The sequence below is a fragment of the Hibiscus syriacus genome, unplaced genomic scaffold (assembly GCF_006381635.1).
Source record: "Hibiscus syriacus cultivar Baekdansim isolate YM2019G1 unplaced genomic scaffold, ASM638163v2 tig00010050_pilon, whole genome shotgun sequence".
Classification (NCBI taxonomy): Eukaryota; Viridiplantae; Streptophyta; class Magnoliopsida; order Malvales; family Malvaceae; genus Hibiscus; species Hibiscus syriacus.
Genome location: NW_024062206.1, coordinates 140459 through 164469, shown reverse-complemented (window position 1 = coordinate 164469; position 24011 = coordinate 140459). Strand labels below are relative to the sequence as shown.

The 24011-nt window shown below is 33.7% G+C and overlaps 1 protein-coding gene across 1 annotated transcript in view; it reads right to left on the bottom strand.

Moving 5' to 3' along the window:
* LOC120203582 (flowering time control protein FCA-like) overlaps nucleotides 1–24011 on the bottom strand; it is a 73411-nt gene that overhangs the window by 7897 nt on the left and 41503 nt on the right. The window contains exons 4-14 of the mRNA XM_039203834.1: nucleotides 10443–10935; nucleotides 9985–10067; nucleotides 9767–9845; nucleotides 4219–4301; nucleotides 4061–4112; nucleotides 3232–3299; nucleotides 2923–2989; nucleotides 2651–2730; nucleotides 2496–2566; nucleotides 2187–2249; nucleotides 1912–2089 (exon numbers count right to left, since the gene is read on the bottom strand). Of these exons, the coding sequence (XP_039059765.1) occupies nucleotides 1912–2089; nucleotides 2187–2249; nucleotides 2496–2566; nucleotides 2651–2730; nucleotides 2923–2989; nucleotides 3232–3299; nucleotides 4061–4112; nucleotides 4219–4301; nucleotides 9767–9845; nucleotides 9985–10067; nucleotides 10443–10935 (1317 nt within the window). The remainder of the gene's footprint in view (nucleotides 1–1911; nucleotides 2090–2186; nucleotides 2250–2495; nucleotides 2567–2650; nucleotides 2731–2922; nucleotides 2990–3231; nucleotides 3300–4060; nucleotides 4113–4218; nucleotides 4302–9766; nucleotides 9846–9984; nucleotides 10068–10442; nucleotides 10936–24011) is intronic.

The window sequence follows — 24011 nt, the reverse complement described above, 5'->3', positions numbered from 1 at the left end:
TCATCTATGAGTATAGCAAAAAACCCAGTGCAGCATGATAGAACGAAACACATTGAGATAGACAGACATTTTATTTACGAGAAGGTCAACAATGGAGTTGCAAAACTGCAGTACATTCCGACAAAGAAACAGCTGGCAGATATCTTCACCAAAGCCCTTCCACGAGTGACTTTTGATGAGATGTCATTCAAACTGGGTATATACAACATATATACACCAGTTTGAGGGGGAGTGTAGGAATTATAGAAATGAGTTGTCAATCCCTTAAGTTAAGAGATTATGTAATTATTTTCTGTTTTTCAATCCCTTATTTCAAGGGATTACATCTCCTAGGATTAGTTTCCTTTCTTAGAGTTTCCTAGTTTAGAGGCATAATTTGTATATAAATATGTAATATGTTCTATTGAATGTACACAAGAATAAAAATAACAGACTTGTCTGTTTTCTACAGTCTGTTTTCTACACAATCTGTTTTCTACACAAGTCTGGATGCTTCACATTATTTGTTGAAAATTTACCAGAGAAGATTCATTGGGGGAGGTATGGATCTTTATTTTGCTCTCATGGTCGGGTACTTGATGCTTTTATCCCAAATAAAAGGAATTCAAAAGGAGTTCGCTTTGGTTTTATTCGCTTCGCATCAATCGAAGAAGCAAGGAGAGTGATCTCAAAAATGAATGGCTCTCGTATTGACGGCAGCAAAATTGGTGTTTCTTTTGCTAAATTCAAACCTCGACATTCCTATTAGAGAAAGTCTTCGACAGGTGTTCTTCGCAAGTCCGGGATGGAAGATGTTTCGAGGAAGAATCATTTTAAAGTTGAAGGTGTTATAGATGAAGAAAAACTTCAGGCGTTCAGCAATTGTCTAGTGGGGTGGTGCAAGGACTTTGTCAAAATTGGTCATCTCGCCAGACAAATGCAAGCGAAGGGCCTCACTGGCTTCACCTTAATGAGAGCTGCTAGTAATGCGATTTTAATGATTTTCGAAGACAATGCTTCTTTGAGAAGTGTGAAGAACGATAAATCAAAGATTCTCGCAGAGTGGTTCTCCTTAGTTGAAACTTGGTTAGAGAGTTTGGTAATGGAGTGTTGTCGAGTATGGTTAGTTTGCGAGGGTGTTCCTTTTCACGCATGGAATTAGGATACTTTCAAGAACATTGCTGATAGGTGGGGTTTATTACTAGCTATCGACGAAAGTTGTCAGTCTCCATCATCCTTTGATCGAGCAAAAATTCAAGTCCTCACAAAGGCTGATGCGAGAATTGATGCGATGGTGGAATTGAAGGTTGGTGACAACTTCTTCAAGGTCATGGTGCATGAGATAGAGCCTTCATTCAAACCAAACTCTTAGGCTCCTGAAGAAGACGAGTCCCATTAGATCTTGTCTCTTCAATTGTGGTTGTTTTAGTCTATATGATTGTAGGTGTTGCTTTTAATTTGTATTATGTTCTGTTGCACTGTTTTATTCCTACTGTTGGTGGTGTAATTAGATATAAGGTGATTAGACTGTGGCTTTGGATGAGGTTATATGAGGTTAAGGTGTATGTTGTAATGGTGTACATCACCATGAGAGGATATTCCGTGGTGTCTTTTGTATCGGGTATTTTATCAATAAAATTTGAGGTACTCTTTTCTTCCTTCCAATGTTCGTTAACATACCTTTAGTATGTGAACGAATACGAAGGGAGTTTTTAATGAGACCTCCAACTTCTATCCAAAAAAAAAGAAAAACAAACTGACCACCTTAACTATAAAAACAAAAATTAAAACCAACCCTAAAGGGAGTTTCTTACAGTCAAAGGTATACTCATACTGTTCACATTTCAAAATACAATTTCAGCATAACATCCATAAAATATGTTGCATGCCAAAAAGAAGAAAAATTGCTTAAAAATTAACTATGTGCTATACAAGTACTGTTCTTACTGGATTTAAAGGTATTGCTATGTCAGCAGACCTAGGTAACATCTGGTTCCCCCCGCTCCGAACGCCAGGATTAGGAGTTTGTCCCATATTCTGTGGACTCATAGGGTGCCAAGCAATAGGTGGAACACGATCCCCCGTGGTGTCACCAATGTTGGTTGCTGGTCTGTAATTAATAGCATCAAAACAGAAATTCAGGCACATAGCCAAACAAAATAAGGAAATAGGTTAAGCCTTCAAAGCATTGGACTTTGCTTGGGTACCTAGGCCTTGGTGCTTGGAAACGAGGACCCAAACCTGGACCTCCAAATGCAGCAGCACCACCCCTGGAAAGGAAGCAAGTCAAAAGACAGCCTACAACTTATTCAATCAATGTGTAACTTAGGCAACGTGCCAACAGATGAATTGACCAACAGATACACAATTAACTTTCATCCAAATGGAAGGGAAATAGTGTCCTCCAACAAAAATTAACACCTATGGCAAAACATCAAAGGCATGGTCCTTTCCTATTTACATCAGCGTACAAGTTTACACATAAAAGAAATGCATAAAATGTCTTTAACGAAAACCTTGGGTCTCCAGATCCTTGCCGAGGCCTCTTAGGATCCGCAAAACGGACAGTTAATGGTTGATCACAACCCTAAAATGTAGAAAACAAAATATAAATCCACACTTCAATAATAATCAGTAAACAGACCATTATGAGAAAAATATAGATGCTTACTCTCATTGTATAAATTCCATTGAGAGCATCTATAGCTGCTAAAGCCGTTTCTCTGTCGGTGTATTTAACAAACCCACAGCCTTCAAAATGAAAACAATAATTATATGAAAGATGGTGAAAATGTAATGAAAGTGATTTTATGTGAACATCTAAGAACTCGACAGAAATTATCAAAAAGATCTAAATTTTAATAAGATATTGTAACAAAAGAAACAAGAACGGAAACCATTCATCAAATCCAAGGTCACTAAGTATAGAACTCAAAGACACACCACGACTCTGCTTTAATTCATCACGCATGAGGTAAACATCTTCAACTCGACCAAACTGAGAAAAAATCTGCCAATGAAACAGAAATTACTATTTCGGTAAAATGTATAAAGAAGAAGAAAAAAGAGAACTAAAATTAGTTAAATAATGTCAATTTATATGAGTTATGCATAAGAAAAAGGGAAAAAAGACATTTAACAATAGAGGTGATCCTACAAAAGGTTATTAGCAAAATTTCTTTCACACCAGAATAATATACGCCTCAGAAATAGACAGCATACTTGTACAAATAAAATATCTGTATGACTTACTTCCTGCACATCCATTTCAGTAGCTTGTTTGTTCAGCGATCCAACAAACAATTTGTACTCAACAGCACCTGTCATTAAGGTAAAAAAGAATCTATTATGGATATATAAGACAATATAAGGATAAAAAAACCTAAGCACGAAACATCATGCATAATGAACAAAATCTCCACACACCTCCCCCCAAAAAATAAAATAAAATAAAAGATCCCAATCCACCACAACATTCAAAAGTAGAAGGCACAGATAAATCTAGAGAGTTATGTGATTCTGTCAAATGTCAATGGAAAGCCAACTTAACCTAAGCCTGTAAATCTATCTCCCACTAATGCTTACAAAGGAAACAATAATGTTTCCAATCAATCTGACAAATCATGCACCTACTTGCATCATTTACTACTTAAAGTTCATTTTCTTCAACCTTTTGGAGTTTCAAGTTTCAACTATGAGACAGAGATTCAACTACAGACACAAATATGCTTGGATTGTGTAACACACAAGACAATTTTCATAAGCATGTATCTATGCTTTTGAAGAAGTGTCATTTGAAGACTATGCCAATATGAACAGAGGGATACAAGCTTCCTACATTCTGAAATTAGAAGGCGTTAAAAAAATCATGGTAAACAAGGGGTTACTTAAGCAAAGCAAGGGCATGCAGCGCCTAAACTCAAAAACCACATGTTAGTAGAAGTGACCGCCATGGATATTACATGCTTAAAGCTGAGAATTATATGATAATAGTGCATGTAACCACAAAGATCTTCTATTGACGCATTCCCACAAATTACAGATCAAGCTTCAAGAGCCTACAAATATGTAAAATTATTACCAAGGCGCTCTCGCTCCCCATCAGCATATCTGACTTGGATAGGACCCACTCCCTGTGAATTTGAATGAGAATGTACAACAATTTCAGTTGAAAGAGAATGTAAAACCATTTCAGAATATACAAGCAAACAAAAAAACGTATAGGCCAAAAGACCTCACCCCAGGCAGAGCATGTTGATTGTGTAAGGCTCTAATAGCCCTATCAGCTTCTTCTAAGGTTGCATATTTTATAAAACAACATCCTGCGCAACCAGAGTTTTAATTCTAATTTTGTTAGATCACTTGCACCCACAGAAATGGTGCAGATAGGCAGGTACATAAAAAACCATGCAACCAAGAGATCCACGTGTCATGAAATAAGGCTGTTACAGTTCAGTTGCATATAAATGTAGCGCGAAAAAGAAAGGGTTGGGGGGGAAATCCAAAACATCCATTTTACAATAAAATTTATTTTCATTTAGCACATCCCATACAAAAATAAAACATGTCAGCCACTAGATCAGAATTGTCAGAAGAGAAAACACTTTCAACTAATCATCTCTCTCAAGGCAGTGTAACATAACACAAATAACTCAATTTACAGAATACACCCCTTCCAGATAACTACTTAATAGAAGATGGTAGAACTAGATAGTATGTAGTATAAAAGTGGTAAGTCCATCTGCTTGAGTTATTTAAAATAAATATATTACTAAATCATAATTTTCTTAAAACATGCAACTAATCAACCAATGGTTTGCTATGTTCAAGAAAAAGACCCGCAAGAACAATCTTGCTGATCATCGCATTACAAATCCATGTACCAAACCAGATAAAACCAAAAGAACCTAAAGAAATACAGTCAGAGAAGTAGGAGGCAGAAAGAGAGAGAAGTGAAAGAGAGAAAATAATTTCTAATGAGCTGGAAGCTGAACAGAATCAATTTTCCATGAAAATAATCACCACCAAGTTTACAAACGGAACTTCTAGGGGCACATGCAGAGAGGATATTACAAAACCATAAAGGAAAAAGCAAGGCAAGCATCCAGATACCCCCCAGAGGGAGCTACACAGAAAACACATAAGAACATTCAAACCTTAACTCTACCCCTCTCCCAACCAGTCCCAAACAAGAAACATAGAGGTGTCAGCGACAGGCACTAACGTACAGAGAAGTCAGAACTCTACAAAAACAGCTATTTGTCATTCACATTAAAACACGTGACAATATGTCAAAGGGGGCATTATTTCTCCCCCAATGGGCCCCAAATAAGATTATCAATGTGCATAGCACATAACAATATGTCAAGTGGCATTAATTCTCTTCCAATGGGCCCTAAATAAGTGACGCGCCAAGCAGAACAGAAATCTAGGGTCCAACGACCTTAGAACCAAAGAGCAAGCATTTTAGGCCTCCCATCGTCATTTTCATCCTGTTCAATCCAAAACAAATCCCCCACCATACATTTTCTAGCAGTCTAATTAAGCAAATAACATACAAAGGCTAAGGGTATCAATATATAAGAGGCAAACAGCAGCAATAAGCTTACTGTGCAAATAAGACATCCACATCATTTAAACTATTAAGTCATTCAAGTTGGAAATAACAAATTTAACCTAGACCCCATAGGTTGCATACTTATGGTAGATATATTAACGCTAAACAAAAGGAATCTGGGATTCCACCATCTCCGCACACTTTCAAGAACAAAATTTGTACAAACATTTGAATTACACCACCTCTCTCAAGAACCAAATCGGTACATCAAACATAAATTCTAAATTGACAAGCACTAGATGAAACCAAGCGCCAATTTCATTAATATTCATAGTTGTATTGCTGCTTCAGAATTGGAATAAAATCAAATTAATGTACGTAGACCAGACCTATTGAAGCTCCATCTAATCGTTCCAAGACAAAATCATCAATGTACTCACTTCACCAAGCATCAATAAGTACATAGATTCAATCACTCAGAGAAAACATCAACTCCTCACCAGTATCCCATAAAACCAAATGAAGCTTTGACAAACCTACAAATAATTCCCATGAAAATGGGCTGCAGTTCTCTCTGAATAATGTAAAACTCATCTGCCTTGACAACTCATGACAATGAAGAATACATAAGGAAAAGGTAAATAACAAGGAATTTTCATAGAAAAGTTATCCTATATTGCAAAGTATAGACAAACGGGAAAAAAATGTCTCACAAAGCCATCTGATAGAAGGGAACAACAATTTCAGGCAACTATGCTGCACAAATTCTATAATCTGATCCTCCTTGTTGATTTAAATTCAAACACACCCATTCTTCATGTTGATTTAAATTCAAATACACTCCTTCCTCCATGCACATTAAAACATTCACATTCCACAACAGCATCCAAGCTATTAAAAGGAAAATGAGCTTCCTTAAAATGAGAAATCTGTCAGCCGCGACACTGGCACTACTGATGCAATCAACAATGAGAAGTACAAAAAAGGGAATACCTAGCAGCATCCAAAATCTGCGGCAAGCAGCTTTGTTTTTCCAGTGGGACATGATAGGTGGAATAAAATAAACATCAACAAGATGAACTACCCAAACATATTAATATCGCATAGATTTTATGGAAAATTAAAGGGGAAAAAAAGAGAAATCTAATTGCAAAGCCAGCCTGGAGCATAAACGCAAATTTGCAAAAAAAACAACCAATGCAATGAACTGCTGCACCAGGTTGTAGTCATAACATACACCGGCGGCAGCAACTAATTTCCTATTGTAGATGAAAAAAATTCCGAAAGAATTTTTGGCATTATTATAAGCATATCGATATAGAAAATGAGCTAGCCACCAATATAGACTAGCCATCCAACCGATTATAGAAAATTATTCAACCAACATGCCCCAGTACACAGTCATCAACCAATTTCCTATTGTAGATAAGAAAATTCCCAAAGAATTTTTGGCATTATTATAAGCACACAAGTCGATGCAGAAAAATGAGGTGACCACCAGTATAGAATAGCCATCCAACAAATTATAGAAAATATTTCAACCAACATGCTCAAATACACAGTCAACAACCAATCAATTTCCATGAACATATATCAATCCCACAAAAGTAAGATGCTTGACTGCTTGTAAAGCTCCAAGTACCACAATGCACAGAACCAAGGAACTTTCAACACATAGAACTAAAGTACAATCCATATTTAATAAACAACCAACTTTTTTTTTTATATAGAAATTGGATAGGCCTCGTTAAAAACCCCCTTCTTAACCTCCACGTTACAACAATAACATGAAGGGCATAGGAAGGAGGAAAAGAGTGCCTAAAAATTCATTAATACCGGAATAATACATATCCATCCTAAGAAGTTCTGTTACAACATAAAACTTAAAAACCAAACACAGAACATAAATAACCAGCTCAATAATTGTGCAACCTAGTCAATAATCTAATATTCATCCTATTCCTTCTTTAGCTAGATTATCCGCTTCACAATTAGCAGCTCTCAAATTATGCCTAACAATTACCCCTCTACTCTCCACTAATGCAGCAATGTCTTTCACCAACAGCTGGAACATAGGAGTACATACACCCGGATTTTTAATCCATTTCAGTGCATTAAGGGAATCTGATTCCAAGATGACTCTTGGAAATGAAACCAAAGATTTCTCCTCAATATACATCAACCCTCTTTTTATAGCCAATAGCTCTGAAAGAATAGGAGGACCTCCCAATCCTTTCGGAAAATGAACCCTGCTGCAACCCTTGAGCATCCCTTAACAATCCACCAATGCCTCCTTTATCCCACTCCTTAGACATCGCACCATCAACATTTTTTTTTATAGGAATAGGAGGCCTCATTAAAAACCTCCCTCTTAGTTGGCTCTTGTGAAAGAGGCAACTAACGGAAGGAGGAAAAGAGTACCTCATTTTATTAATAACCCATAATTACATAAGATACAACTTACATAATAAACTTCCCTAGATAAAATACATAACACTACAACAACAGAACACAACACCTCAACCAATCCCCTCTTTTGCTAACTTGTCTGCTTCCCAATTACAACTCCTTGGAATCCAATTAATAATAAAACCCCTAGCAGATACATAGGCCCCAATTTCCTCAACCAAAGAGCTACAGAACGTTGGGGCAGAAATAGGTATCAAGATCCAATCCACTGCTTTCCTGCAATCACTCTCGAGGATAAGTCTTCCCTTCGTTTCCCACTCCGATGAAAGAAATACATCAATTCCCTGCTTAATAGCTTTTAACTCAGCTAACATAGGAGGGCCTGGTCCCACAGCCATAGAGAAAGAGGCTAAAATAGAGCAATTGGAATCTTTCAAAACTCCTCCAATTCCTCCCTGCAGCCCATCTCCTCTCACCGCCCCATCAACATTGAATTTAAAGAAATCATGAGGGGGCGGAGACCAACAAATAACCTTCTTCTTCTTAGATATCTTAGTATGGATTCTGTCCGCAAGCGATGGATCCCCTATTAATAAGTCAGCCTGAATGTTAACAAGAAATAGAATCCTTCTTCATTCTTACCCCCAAATCAGCTATTTTAATATCACCCACTAGAGAATCAAAATTAATCTGCACATCATTGAATCTCGCGACAAACCATGATGCAATTCTAAAACGAACAAGGAAGAACAATAACGGGCCATCCACCTTTTCTTTCCCAAAAATAATATCATTTCTACACTTCCAAACCGTCCAAAGAACCGCCCTAGGGATGAACTTCCAAATGGTGGATTTCGGGATTAAATCATTCCAAACGATTATGAAATCCAACAAAGTCTGAGGTGGCACAAAAGATACATTCCAAGATGACAAGAATCTATACCACAGGGCTCTAACAACCTCACAATGAACAAATAGGTGAGAAACCGACTCCACACACTTACCACACAAAGGACATAACTAGTCTTCAATCCCTGAAACTCCTCTCTTTATCAATTCCTCTCTAACTGCCACTCTCTGATGAGCAGCCTGCCAAACAAAAGTTTCGACCCGAGGAGGAGCAACCCCTGTCCATACAATGTTGTCCCAAGTACCATCATCTTCCTCATTACCAGCCCAATCAAAATAGCACTTCACACAAGATTTAGCTGAAAAACAACACTCCCCATTCCCTGTCCAGACCCAACAGTCATCTTGCAAAGATGATAGAAATAAACAACCAACTTCAAATACATCACATAAACATAAAGCAGGTCTACATAAAAATCAACCCCATATAGAAAGAAATACCAGATTCTCCAAGATAACAGTCAAGCACAGAAACCTTGCAACAAATAATATGATATAAACCATTCAACACAACAATCATAGAATTTCTGTTTATACATAATACAACAGTGGCACATCCTTTAATTTATATATTTATATATACTACAGTAACAGAAATAGACATTTCAAGGAAAATTAATTGTTGGCTATTGCCCTCGCAACAGAATCCATTATTTAAATAACAGGTTCTGTTTGCAGTACAAGTTCCCTACTTTTTTCTATACATAAACCAGGTTTTAATGGGTTTACATTTCTCTCCTTTTTTGGCAGGAGCAACAAAAAAAAAAGGTGGTAGCAACCAAAACCAACAAGCGTGAAACTTGTATCAAAAACAAATTGAGATGAAGATGAGCTAATGTTCGCTCCTATCAGCCTCTCAGCAGACCTGAAATGGGATACGCATAATAACAATGAAACAACATTCACACATACCTTGAGGTTGGCCTGTTTTCTTATCTTTTATTAAAGCAACCTCTATCACATCTCCATGCAGTTGAAATACATGTTGAATCTGACAAAAGATGAATAAAATCATTTGTTCAAGAAATAATACCAAAAAGTCCAAAATGTAAAATATATTAATATTAGATGGTAAAGTGGTATTTACTCAATATATACACAATTCATATCCGTCACATGAGCTGACTTACATCCTCTTCTCTGGCTGTCTTTGGTACAGATCCCACAAAAAGTTTGGCAAAGTTTCCCCCACTGCCAGCACTACCAAATCGATCTTGACAGAAAAAAAATGAAAGTAAAGGATAAGTCAATAATATATGCAAATAATGGTCAGGATATGCAATTATAATGGTCAAAAGTCAATAAAAGAAAGGCAAATACGAATATTAAAAGGAAAATTCAAGACAAAATAATCTGTAGCTGAATCCATCAATACAGCCAAAGAACAAAAACTAGAAGTAAATGTCGAAGACTTGGTAAATTTATACTTCGAAATGGAAGTTCACCAGAGAAGAAAAAGATAAGGAAATGACCTAAAATAATTTGAATTGATGAATTATTCAATTAGTGGAAGCAGTATATGATTGAGAAAAATACAATTGAAAATATATAAATATAATAACCTCCAATTGTTGGAAGAAAAACAAACCTTTGTTGGGAGGTTCACCTCCACGGCCAGGGAAGGGAAAAGGGCGTTTCTGTCCCGTGTAAGTTTGCTGCACAGGATGTGGTGGAGGTTGTTGATAATTACCCTCGAAACCACCAGCCATAGGCCGAAACCCTCCCCCTTCTCCGCCACCTGAGCCACCACCAATTGGGCGAAAACCTCCTCCTCCCCCGACACCACCGCTGTTGTGAGTCTGAAGAGGAGGACTATCGAAAGGATGATGCCCTCCTCGGAAGTTGCTAGGGCTACTTCGATGGTGGAGGTAGGGATCTTGGGCATCAAACTTGTCGTTGGAATCACTGTTGGCATCATTATTGGTTTTGTAGCGGCTCATAGGAGAGGCGTCGGAGAAACGCGAGGGCGCTCGATAGGGGTTGCTGTTATTGAAGTAAGAGTCATGGTTGTTGCTATCTCCATAGCGGTAGCCTCTGTGCCTATCCAGCTTTGCTGAGTGGTTAGCTCCAAGTCCGAAGCCCTAATCGAATTTTGCAGAGAAAATACAAACCAAGCAGTAAAACGAGTTAGAAGAAGAAATTAACACAGAACAAAGCCTAAAAGGCAACCCTGAAGGGAATTTAGAAGGGGCAGGCCAACTAACCGTCTCTCTCTCTCTCTCTTATATATATATATATATATATATATATATATATATATATATATATATATATATATATATATATATATATATATATATATATATTAGATCATTTAAGATTAAAAGTTGAATTAATAAAAAAAATAAAAGTTGAAAAAAATACAAAATTTATTTTATTTAAAATATGAATGGCAATATGTTATATACTTATATTTGCAATTATATAAAATTTTAATCATAAATTTACTTTAGAATCTTAATCTATTTCTTTGTTAAATCCCAAATAATTTATATAATTAGTTATATATTTAAATCATTTGACAAATTACATTCAATAAATTTGATTTTTTAAAATAAAAAGAAAGACAATGAATTCAAATATAAATTAATTAAACTTATTACGTGATTTTAGTGATAGAAAGGATTGTGTCTCTTTAGGGTATCTGAATTCGAGTAATTATATATGTAGGGTGTATGTATGTATTGTTAATATAATAAAAAAATTATAAACATATATTACTTTATAATCCCTTCAGAATGTTTAAAATTTAATTAACTAATTATTTGTAAAAGTAAAGCTAATTCAAATAGTGAATATGAGAATCTAAATCTAAAAGTAAAAAAAATGGATATAAACTTTTTTGTATATTTTTAAAAGAGAAAATAACCTCAGTGACAAAAAATGTCTTATAATATACGATTTTAACCAATTTTTTTTGGATTTGCCAAAATGACCAACTAAATCGCAATGCGATCGATAATTCGCAACGCTCTCCGGTATCACAAATCAGTTTCCAGATTCGCAATGCGAACTTCGACTAGCGCAACGAATTTGGAAAATCGCAACGCGAACTTCGACTATCGCAATGCGAACTTCGACTATCGCAATGCGAACTTCGACTATCGTATTGCGATTTACATATTCGTATTGCGATAGTCCAAGTTCGCATTGCGATAGTCGACTATCACATTGCGATTTACAAGTTCGCATTGCGATAGTCCAAGTTCGCATTGCGATTGTCGAAGTTCGCGTTGCAAATCTGGAAACTGATTTGCGATACCGGAGATCGCGTTGCGAATTATCGATCGCATTGCGATTTAGTTGGTCATTTTGGCAAATCCAAAAAAAGTTGGTTAAAATCGTATATTATAAGGCATTTTTGGTCAATGAGGTTATTTTCTCTTTTTAAAATTATAGACCTAAAACAATTAAAATTAAAAACAAATGATCAAATTTTAATTTATCTAATTTCAAAACAATTAAAATAAATTATTATTTTTTGTTAAAATTTGTTTTTTGCCTCTATATTGTATTAAATTTAGAAATCAATTAAATAGTTGAAGTCAAATGTTATTAAAGGGTTATGATGGTATTGTGAATTTTTGGAAGGTCAAAATATTATTTTACCATTCAATTTGTTTATAATTTTGCAAGTTTTAATGGATCAAAAAGACAAATTACCAAATTAAGAGGACCGATGCCCAGCTGCCTATGGTGTTGCCCTTGGATAATTGGGCGAATGCAAATTTATGAAATTTTAAATTTTTATGCCATTTAACAAAAATGAAATTATGACAATTAAAATATATATATCATTAATTTGTGATTTAAAAACATGTAGTTTAGTCATAAGATTTGAACATATTTCTATTGAGTCTTAATTTGATTGACATGATTATAATTGTAAGGATTAAAAAATGTAAATTTGAGTACATTTCAGTGTATATTATTATTCGATTTATGGTTGAGATCAAATTAAGTTAATTTAAGTGTTTATAATATATATATATTGCCTAATTTAACATGAGGCTACTTATGAAACTTTTTAGAGTAAATTATTAAAATGATTGTTTTTGTTTTATTTTTAGGGTAAACTACACCAGATATCACCTAACTTTAGGAGTTGTATCGTTTATACCACTGAGCTTTCAATTCTGCCAATTATAATATGGAATTTTGGTTTTCGTTTTAATTGTATCACTGGACCGTTAAATCGTTAACAGTCAAATCAAAATGACGCCGTTTTGATGTGGTGTCTACATTGATAGCCGTTAGCCACGTCGACAGTCATCAATCACGTCATCAAGTTGTTAATGATTTAATAATTCAGTGGTATAACTAAAACGAAAATTAAAATTTAGTGTTATAATTGAAATGAAAACCAAAATTTAGTGTAATAAATGGCAAAAAATGAAAGTTTAAACGATACAACGTCTAAAGTTATGTGGTATTTGATGTAGTTTACCTTATTTTTATTTATTATTTGTCATAGACTTAAAAAAGTAACCTTTTGGTAGTTGGGACGTTAGTGATATGTTAGTAAAAGGATTATATTTTAATTTGATCATGAACTTTAGATAAAATATTAATTGATTTAAACTTTAGATAAAATATCATTTTGACCATTAAATTATACCTAAATCACTTATCATCAACCTCCATCACTGTTATTATCAGCGATTAGGATCCAAAAATTTTAATTCATTCTTTTTTAGGGTTCATTTGGCAATACTTTTGAAAATCACTTTTAGCTAAAAAGTATATTTTGACCGCAGAATCAATGTCAAACAGGTAAAAAATGGGGAAAAATTTTGATGGAGATGGCTTGAAGCCAACCGCAAAAGCTAGGATTCCTATCTTTTTCATTTTAATCTTTGCGTTTTGAAGCAAATTATAATTTTACCCTTACTGATACATTGTTTCCACTGAATTATGTATTTACATTTTATTTTAATAATTTAATACTAGCATACTTAAAAAAATAATTTATTACTTTTAATAATTTATTTTAATTATTTAAAAATAAATAAAATTCATGATTTATATATTAAAACATTAATAATGAGATATATGCAACATATTTTTATTTTAAAAGTCACTTTTCAAAAGTTATGCCAAACTAGCTCTTTGCCTTCTAACTCCACAAATTTAGCCTAAAATCTTAACATTCATTAAAATTAAACCATAATAATAAATTTATCATTAATATAGGGTGTTGCTTTGTTGTGTTCATCAGTTATTAAAAGGTATAAAATAGTCACTTGATTAAAGAGTGTTTTTTTATTGAGTCTTTTGACTATTAAAAGTTACAAAACGACCACTTCACTATTTATATGTTTCAAGCTCGTTATTTTTTGTTAAAAATTAGTGGCCTTATGAGTTGGACATTATTCTATTTATTGAGATATGATAAAGTATGATCTAATAACCGTTTGAGTTGTATTTTATAGATCGACTCTCCATTTACATTATGTCATCAAGTTAGTGCTTAAAAACAACGACAGTGTCGATAGACGTCATCAAAATATGGAAATATCTTAATTAGCAAGTTAACATTCAACTCATATGACCGCCATTTTTTTAACGAAAAATGATGAGTTTGGAACATACAAATAATAGTATGTTCGTTTTATAACTTTTAATAATTAGAGGACTCAACATAATAATGACTTATAGTAAAAGGATCATTTTGATTTTTTTTAACAATAGAAAAGCTCAACAAAACATTACTCTATTTCCATGAGACCATTTGTATACTATAATCATATTTTATTTTGTTTTATCTTTACAAATAATGTGCAGTACAAGTTTCAAGAAAATTATTTTTAACCTTATTTTATCTTCAACCCTTCATTTTTACTATAAAGTCTTTCAAATAGTGATAACTCTAGGATTTAAATTCAATTTAAATTTCTATAGAAAAATTCATTGTCACATCTTTCAATCACATGTTAATTTATTATTTCAAATTTGGTTGTATTGAAATAAATATGTAATGTCTTTACATGAATTAAGTGATGTTAGTGGTAGAGGTTTCGGGTTTGAGCACTAGCGATTATAGGGTATTTGAACGTTTATTATTAGATGGGTGTGAATCTTTACAATAGATACTAGCATTTGTAATCACCTTAGATTAATTATAAAAATATTTAACGTCTTTACCTTTGTTTTTTTTTCAAATCTCAAATCAGACCCTTGTTGACCAAATAAAATTATAAATTTGCAACATCAGAACTGTTGCTTATTCAGGCTATTATATGACCTTTAAGAAAATCCAACAAGGAGCCTATCTATATTCGTTTTCACCAAAGAAATTTCCAATAAACCAAACAAATTTTCAAATTCATCAACACTCAAACATGACCAAAATCATCTCTTTACTTGTACTTCAAACTCTATTTTGCTTCACTTTTCCCCTCTGAGCTACCCAACCAACTCCCTTTTTGAAACCACATGGAAACAAACTCCATATTTTGATCTATGCATCTCAACTTTGGAATTCGATCCCCAAAGTTCATCTGTGAATGTCCCGAGACTCGGATGCATCGTGGCTGATGTGTCAATGCTAAAGCCAGTGTCACGATGAATCAAATTTCAATGTCACTTTCCAAATTGAAAAAGGCCTTGAATATGTGCATTGAGTTATATAATGTGATAATAAAATATGATATGTAACACCCTTGACTTGATTGGGCCTAAAGTGCCACATTGGGCTATCGAGGCAACCCCTACTTAAAAGACCTGCTCATACTCTTTTGAAAATATAATCAGTGGTACCATAATTTAAAACATATATAACTGATATAAAAACTAGATCTCTGTGATACATCATTTAAAAATAATAATTCAAACTCTTTCTAGTAAATCTATATATATAAGCAAGGTCCCATAAATGTACATGCCCTCTAAAACTACCATACAGTACTCTAAAAGAAAATGCTAGAAGTCATGTCGCAACGATGCTCTAAGAACTGCTCAACTACTAACTTTCCCACGAAAACATCCGAAGGTTGAGCTTACAAAGCTTAGTAGTATAATCGCTAATCTAGAGTAGCATAAGAATTCATAAATGCAAGTATACTAAAGACTGAGTCCTAAGCAGTAGATACATGCATGACTGAATGCAGACATTGACTCTGATATGCTAGTATCTAGTATCATACAACATCAAATACTAGCATCAAATACTAGTCTTACTGGCTCTGCTATGTTAGTATATGGTATCACACAATATTATATACTAACCTTGCTAAGTATCTGGTATCACACAACATCATATACTAGCCCACTGAGAGGGGGTATCGGTTGCACACAACATCAGTAGGCCCTTTAACTAATGGATGATCCCCTGGTATCACACAACATCGGAAATTCCCAATCACATGAAATATTGGCTTGGTATCACACAATGTCAAGCCAAGCTTTTCTAATAACAGAAATATTGGACTGATGCAACTTTATATGTATACCTAAGGCCCAAAGTCCACACTACACTGACTCTGTAAACCTACTCCTTGAGAGTGTTTAGGCCTTGCTCCCTATCTAGCTCCTGAAGTGCCTCGTGCACTGCAATGCCCTACTAAGACAACTAAGGCAACCTGGGTGAACTAAAGTACAACTGGACTCACTAGGGTGAGATTGTTCTCTCTAGATGTTATCTCGCTCATTTTTCTATCTAGCGTGTTATGTTGGGGTTTAATATTTTATTATTGATGTTAGTTATTATATGACTCTAAACTGGTTATTTTGGGGGTTTACAACAATTTTTGGGTTCACTATTCTCTGTCTTTAGCACTAGATAACCCAATATTTAACTCAAGTTCAACATTGAGTAGTGTCGCTCTAGTTGCCCTTATCGGACTTCCTATCAAGACCCCTTGACTGAAAAGGATAATTTACCTTTATTGGGTTCACTGGTGTTCTCCAAACTTACACTTTCCATTACCACTGAATTTGACTTAATCCTTGTACCACTTATTGGTATATCCTTTGCAATAATCCACGTCCTCAATAATTTGTATACGTCATCTACTGAAGGTGTCCCGACGTAATACACTTAATATGGTTACACTCGTTGTAACCTACTTCTATGAGTGATTCTGGGTATCTTTAGCCATTCATGTCCCTCACGGACTAATTCTTACTATTACGACTCATCCTTAGCTCTTACGGACCTTAAACGGGTCAAGACTGACCATCTAATGTGAGTAGTATCAATACTATACTTACAGTATCGATACTATAGGGTCAAGTATCTATACTCCTATGAGTATCGGTACTAAAAATGTATTCTATCGCTGAAATTGGGTCCAGTATCGATATTTCTACCTTGAGTATCGATACTTCCCTAGCCATTATCGATACTCTCAGCTTAAAATCTTAAATTTTAACTATGATTCATACAATATCGATATTGTTCATCACAATATCGATACTCAACTCTGAAAATGGGTATTTTAGGCTCAGGAAACTCTCCAAATTCACCCTAAAGGACTTGGTTTGAGTTCTAAACTTATTCTAAAGATTTGGTAATTTGTTTAGGGTTTTAAAGGAGCTTAGAAACATCTTTTAAACATGTAAAACGTGATTTGCTCTTTAATTCAAACTTAGACTATAAAATGCTTAGAAACCCAAATCTTAAGAAATACTTGTAATTTATGAAAGCTTGATACTAGAAAGGATTAGAGATACAATACCTTAATGATAGAATCCCGAATAGAAGCTCCTTACTTAGCCCAACATTGTTTCTTGGTGATTTGGGTGAGAAACCTCACTTTTCTTGGACTTGGCTTCAAACTAACACTTTAATTCTTTAAAACCATGTTGTTAGGGAAATTTAGAACGAAAATGAAACTAGAAAATGATTTAAACTCTTACCTTGGCTTGATCTTGAAGAGGACTATAAGGATAATAAATTTGAAAGAAGAATAAAAATGGGAAGGAAAAGTCTATAGATGAGACCCACGACTGAAACCTTTAAAAGCCCCTAAAAATATCTTTAAAATATTTAAATAGGTTAATTGCTCTTTTTGTCCCTCTAATATTTATCTTATAACTCAAAACCCCCTTTTCATGGTTAATTAGGCCCTAAACCAACCCAATTAAACCAAATAACTTAAATTAAAAATTTTAACCGGTCTACTTACATTTCGGGTAAAATCCAAAACTATTAGCCCAGAATCTGGGGTGTTATATGATATTCCAGTGACCACTGACGTACTTGAAAAAGGCAACCCTGTAACATCCTCAATATCGGGTGAGTGACTAAATTGAAATATTTTTGAATTTGTTGGTCAAAGTAGATAAATTGAAAGTTTGGGGACTCACAGGAAAAATTGTTGTATAGGATTTAAATATTAAAGAAGGAATTATGGATGGGTAAAATGGTAATTTGATGGGAAGATATTTGTAAAGGAGAAAAATAAGGCTTTCTAGAGTTCTCTTCTTCATCCTCTTCCAGCCATGAGCTCAAGCTTGATAAGGTGAGTTTTCTAGACAATTAATTATTCAGTGAATTTAAGTTGGGTTTATAATTCTTAAGTGATACTTAAGCCTAAGGAAGGCTTAAGCTAGCATTAAAACAAAGAATAGAGGAATTGGGAGGAATTAAAGTTAAGGAGTTTTTAAGTGAAATTTTGATGGTGAGTTAATAAGCTATAATGGAGGCTAAATTTGACTTGTCATCAATCTAGTTAAGACAAACGAATTGTTAAAAGTGGAATTAAATCATGTTGCAAAGTTGGTGAAATTCTTGAATTTCATGAGAAGGATACGATTTTGAGGTTTAAGATGAAATAAATGAGTATAGATTGTTTTAAGTATGTGTACTGGAGTTAAGAATATAAAAGGGGATGAAACATGAAGGATTTAAACTAAAATGGATGACTTTTCGGGTTCAAGAAGTGAATTCTGGGTAGAGTGAATCGGTACACATTCAATGTGTACCGATGCATCAAGGGTAAAATCCCAGAAATTGTTCAAGGTGTATCGATGCACTCCTTTAAAATAAAAACATCGAATATCATCAGTGTATCAATGCACAAGTAGTGCATCGATGCACCCCCTTAAAATATAAACATTGAATGAGATTTATGTACCGATGCATAAATAGTGCATCGATGCACCTGTCAAGGGATGCATCGATACATGGTGTAGTACACCGATGCATACCTTCATTAAAAGATGAAAATAGCTTTCTTTTTAGCCTAAGGAGTTATAGTTTAGAATATATTAATTAGTATACTGATATGTATCAATGTATTACTATGTAGATTTAGAGCGTAATACTGTTCCGGAATAATCGAGGATTAGGATCAAATCAAAGCAAGCAAGGCTAAGGTGAGTGCATAATATAGGTATAAGGTAATGGAAACAAAACTTGTGATGAGTCTATTTCCGAGGTAAAGGTCATAGTATAATAGTATGAACATGCATATATTATAGTTTAGATTAAATATGCGTAAGTTATATATGTTTACATAAGAATGTACTCAAATGCTTGTGTGGTAGAATATGAGATGGATGATTATCTGCATATGTATTTATATGTTATAGTGAATGTTACATAATATTGATATGTATATAAATTTATGAACTTATATGACTATGAAATATGAATGTGATATGTGCATATAGAGAAGACTAAGTAATATGAACTACGTAATCATATAAAAATAAGAACATGTGAAATGAAATATATGATCAGGAAACAGGAAATTCTATAAGAGTATTACATGATGTATGATAAAGAGCTATAAGTTTGTGCTTATGTGATAGAAATAAAAGATAAATACAATAACAATTCCCATGTTATGTGATGTAATAACCATAGGTATAGTTGGCATGCCAAGTGTCGAGGGTTCATAGGTCTTTCGAGACATACAGAGATCCTTCGGGATATACATAGGTCCTTCAGGACAACTTTCACATGCCCCTAGTGGGACCCCATATGAGTTGTGGTGACAGCATAGTGCACAACCTCAATGTACTCGCATACCTTAAGTTCTCAGCAATGTACATGGGTCTATAAAAGATATGAAAAGAGTTTGTATGATTGTATTTTATCATGTTACCATTGCTTACTTTGAATCACGTATGCACATGAATTAATAAGGAGATTAATAATGATATGCATATATGTATTTATCTATTGATATGTAATTTGAGATGATTTTGTTTGAAATGATGAAATGAAATGAGGTTGGATAATATGATGGAATATAGTATGTATATAATGTGACCTGTTATAAATGTATTATATATTTTAGTACGTCTCACTAAGTCTGTGACTTAGCGTGCAAGTGATTTACACGTAGGTACATAAAAGCAAGAAGACCGGTCTTGGGAATAGTAGAACAACATATCCTTATTTGAAGATCAGATTAGAAGCACCTGATGTAGTATGTTAGTTTATATTTTATATGTGTTGGCATGTAAATAGAGTCATATAGTATATACGCTCTAATCGAGGTGTAATGTTTTGAAGTGGTAATGTAAACATAGTTTTATATTAATGAAAGTTTTAAATTTAGGTTGGTTTTATAAATACACAAGCTTTGAAAAGTCAATGTGACACCTCATATTCATATTCGGGTCGGATACGAGTTGGGGGTGTTACAGACCCAAAATTTGATGTTGAGTATGCAATTAATGCAGGGGATGATGCTCAGGATTGTGAAGATAGCTTTGGAAAAAGCTCAACCAATTCACCCTTCTCCGGTGGCAATAAGGTTATACATGATCTTGGTGTTATTGTTCAATCTATTGCTTCTTTATTACTTTGAGGCTCATGCAGTGGAAGACTGATGTTTACAAAATTTGCAAACAATAACATTCATAAGCAGACAAAGTTCGACATTTCCCTAAGTCTAATATTTTTTCGGTAATTTTTCTATCCAATATAGGTTTCATTTGAGAATACTTCTCCAAACAAACCTTTTCAACTGTAGGCATATAATTTCGCCCATTCCAGCCGCTTCCAACAAACTGAAATTCTCGGCACCAACCCCCTATTTTTTCGGCGAACATGACTCCAAGGCCAACAACAACCAAGTCATTGAGTCCAAGTGGGACTCTAACTCAAGCAAAAAATAACATGTTTTTTCATTATAAATAACACAGAAAAAATACGAGAGGAGGACAGAGGTTACATGCAAAATACGAGAGCAACATTCGAAGGAAAATAATAAGAAAAAAAATCTTTGAATAAGGAAAATACATAAAAAAAATAAGAGATGAGAGTTTCATTTTTTTACCTTGGCCTTTCAAGGTTTGTTCGCGAAGGAAGAGGTTAACGTTCGTTGGGTTTTGAGTGTGGGGCGGCTACCAAGATGGTAGCCGACCGTTCGACCTTTGAATTTCTTCCATCGGCTGCCGTGAGACTCTTGAATGGGGGGCGAAATGACGAGAATAATGGGGGTTCAGGGTTGGTAACCATTGGGCAGATTAAAAAAGGGGGAAGCCCTTTTTTCATTTTGCTTTGCACGTGTTCTGGAAATGATAAGTGTGGGGGTTATATGTTTTTAATTTTTGGGTAAATTTGACGCTAGGTTCCTAGTTTCCATGATGCTTCATGCTTTTGTCACCCATAATTACGGGTAAATCACACCCTTGGTCCCTGTAATTTGTAAGCTTTTTTATTTCAACCATCGAATTTTTTCCAGCACTTTGATTCGGATTTTGAATTTATTACTTTTGCATCTTGGTCCCTTATTTGTTTATTTATTTATTTTTTGGTTTCTTTTTGTTAATATTTATTTTCATAATATTTTTTATTCTTTCTATTTTCCTATATTTAACCCTTTTTTACTTTTTTATTTTGGTTTTTTATTTTAATTATTATTACTATTTTTTATTAAATTTTATGTATCTCTATTTATTTATTTTATTATTATATTTATGTAGTTTTTTGAGTTATTCATTTTTATTCTCCTTATTTTTATTTTTTTCTTTCTTTAATTTTTATTCAATTCTCTTTTTCTTTTGACTTATTTATTTATTTTTTATTTATTTTCTTTTTTTCCTTTATGATTTATTATTTTAGTATTTTATTAATTTATTATTATTATTATTATTATTATTATTATTATTTTGTTCTTGGATCTGTTTTATATTTATTTATTTATTTGTTTTTTATCTAACATTTTCGACTCTTTTTTAGAAGATTTCCAACCAATCAAAGGTAAGTAATTTGAATCGAGTTTTTTAAATTTTAATTTTAATTTCAATTTTTCGCAATTAAAGACGACCGAAAAATTAATTAGTAACGAAAGGGCGGTTCAAGGGTGCTAATCCTTCATTGACCGTAACCAACTCTCGAACCCGACACCTTTATGGTAAAACGCAGATCAGGTAAGATGGTGTTCGATCTACCTAAATATCGTTTTAAAATGATTTGTGGCGACTCTAACCATTTCATTCAAGTCGAAGCACAACTCCAGTGTAACATCCCAAATTACGGGTTAGTGACCAAATCGTAAATTTTTAGAATTTGGTAATTAAAGTAAAATAGTTGAATAGTTCAATGATTTATTTGGGGATATTTCTTGAAAGTTTATAGTAATTATCCAAAGAATTAAAGGGCAAAATGGTCATTTGTCATGAAAGATATTTTTATCACTTTAATAAGAGATAAAAACGTGTGAAGATGAAAACATTTCATCTTCTTCCTCCTTTCTTCTTCTTCTTCAACCGTGGAAGACTAGGCAAAGGTGAGTTTCTATTTTTGTTGATTATTTGTTGAATTAAAGGTTGGGTTTTGATCACTAGATGATAATTAAGCTTAAGGAAAGCTTAATTTGTTCTAAAACAATAAGATGAAAGGTATAGGAGAGATTAAAGATTTTGAGTTCTTAAATGAAATATTGGAATAGAATTGATAAGTTGAATTTTAAGTTGAATTTGACTTGTCATCTATGAGAATAAGAAGTTAGAAGTGTTAGAATTAAGTTTGGATAACATGAAAAATTTGGTATGATTATTGATTTCTATATGGAGAATAAAATTTTGAGGTTTAAGATGAAATAAATGGATATAAATTAGTTTAAGTATGTATATTTGAGTTAAGAATAGAAAAGTGAATGAAACATGAAGAATTTAAGTTGTTATAGTGAATTTTCGGGCATGAACAGTGATTTTCTGGGTTTAAACGAAATTTCCAGATTGTGCAGGGGGAACAGATTCCCCCCTGGGAGGTATCGATTCCCCGGGAACAGATTCCCCCTGGGGGGTATCGATTCCCCCCTAAATGAAAAAAATGGAATTTGATTCATTAAACCGGATTAAGTTATTATCATCAAGTTTAAAGTTTAGGCTTCTGATAGTTGTTTTGAAATGATATATTTATGTAGATATTGAGCCTAATTTCGGAATAATCAAAGGATTAGGATCGAATCAAAGCAATGCTAAGGTGAATGTAATTTAATTGTACTTATGCAATCGGAAAATATTGGCTTGCAATGAGCCAATGACAGAGTTACTATGTTAAGAAGTGACTCCTAAAATGTTATATGATTTTTATGAGTGCATTTTAGTTTATAAGATTATAAGAAATTGGACTTGTGATAAGTCTATTTTCAATAGTTATAGTGCATGGAGTATTGATTATAAGGATGTGAATGACATGAAATGTATACTTGTTTATATGAACTGATATGTGCTATATGATATATGTGATGCATGTGAAGCATATGAGAACAAGAGATGACATGATTTGTATGATATATGAATTTATGATTAAAGGCATATGTAAATATAATTTGTATGCATTATATGTCATGTGAACATAAGAGAATAAAGCATGTTATATGATATGAGGTTAGGTGATGAAACATAGATGAAATTATATATGATGATATAAGAATAAGACATGAATCAAATGATATATATATGTTTATGTGAATCCATGCAAAGTGATACGAGCTATGTGACATATGAATATGAATTAATATGAAAAGTGACATGAAAGTAAACTAAGTGATTATATGCACATGTGATATGTGATCATAAGAGCAATGATATGAGTAAATGAATATATGAAGCATAAGAATAATGCCCATGTTATATGATACGAGAGCTATAGGTATAGTTGGCATGCCAAGAGTAGAGGGTCTACGCGGTCCTTCGGGACAAATTCTACGTGGTCCTTCGGGATGTATATGTATTTTTTGGAGCATGT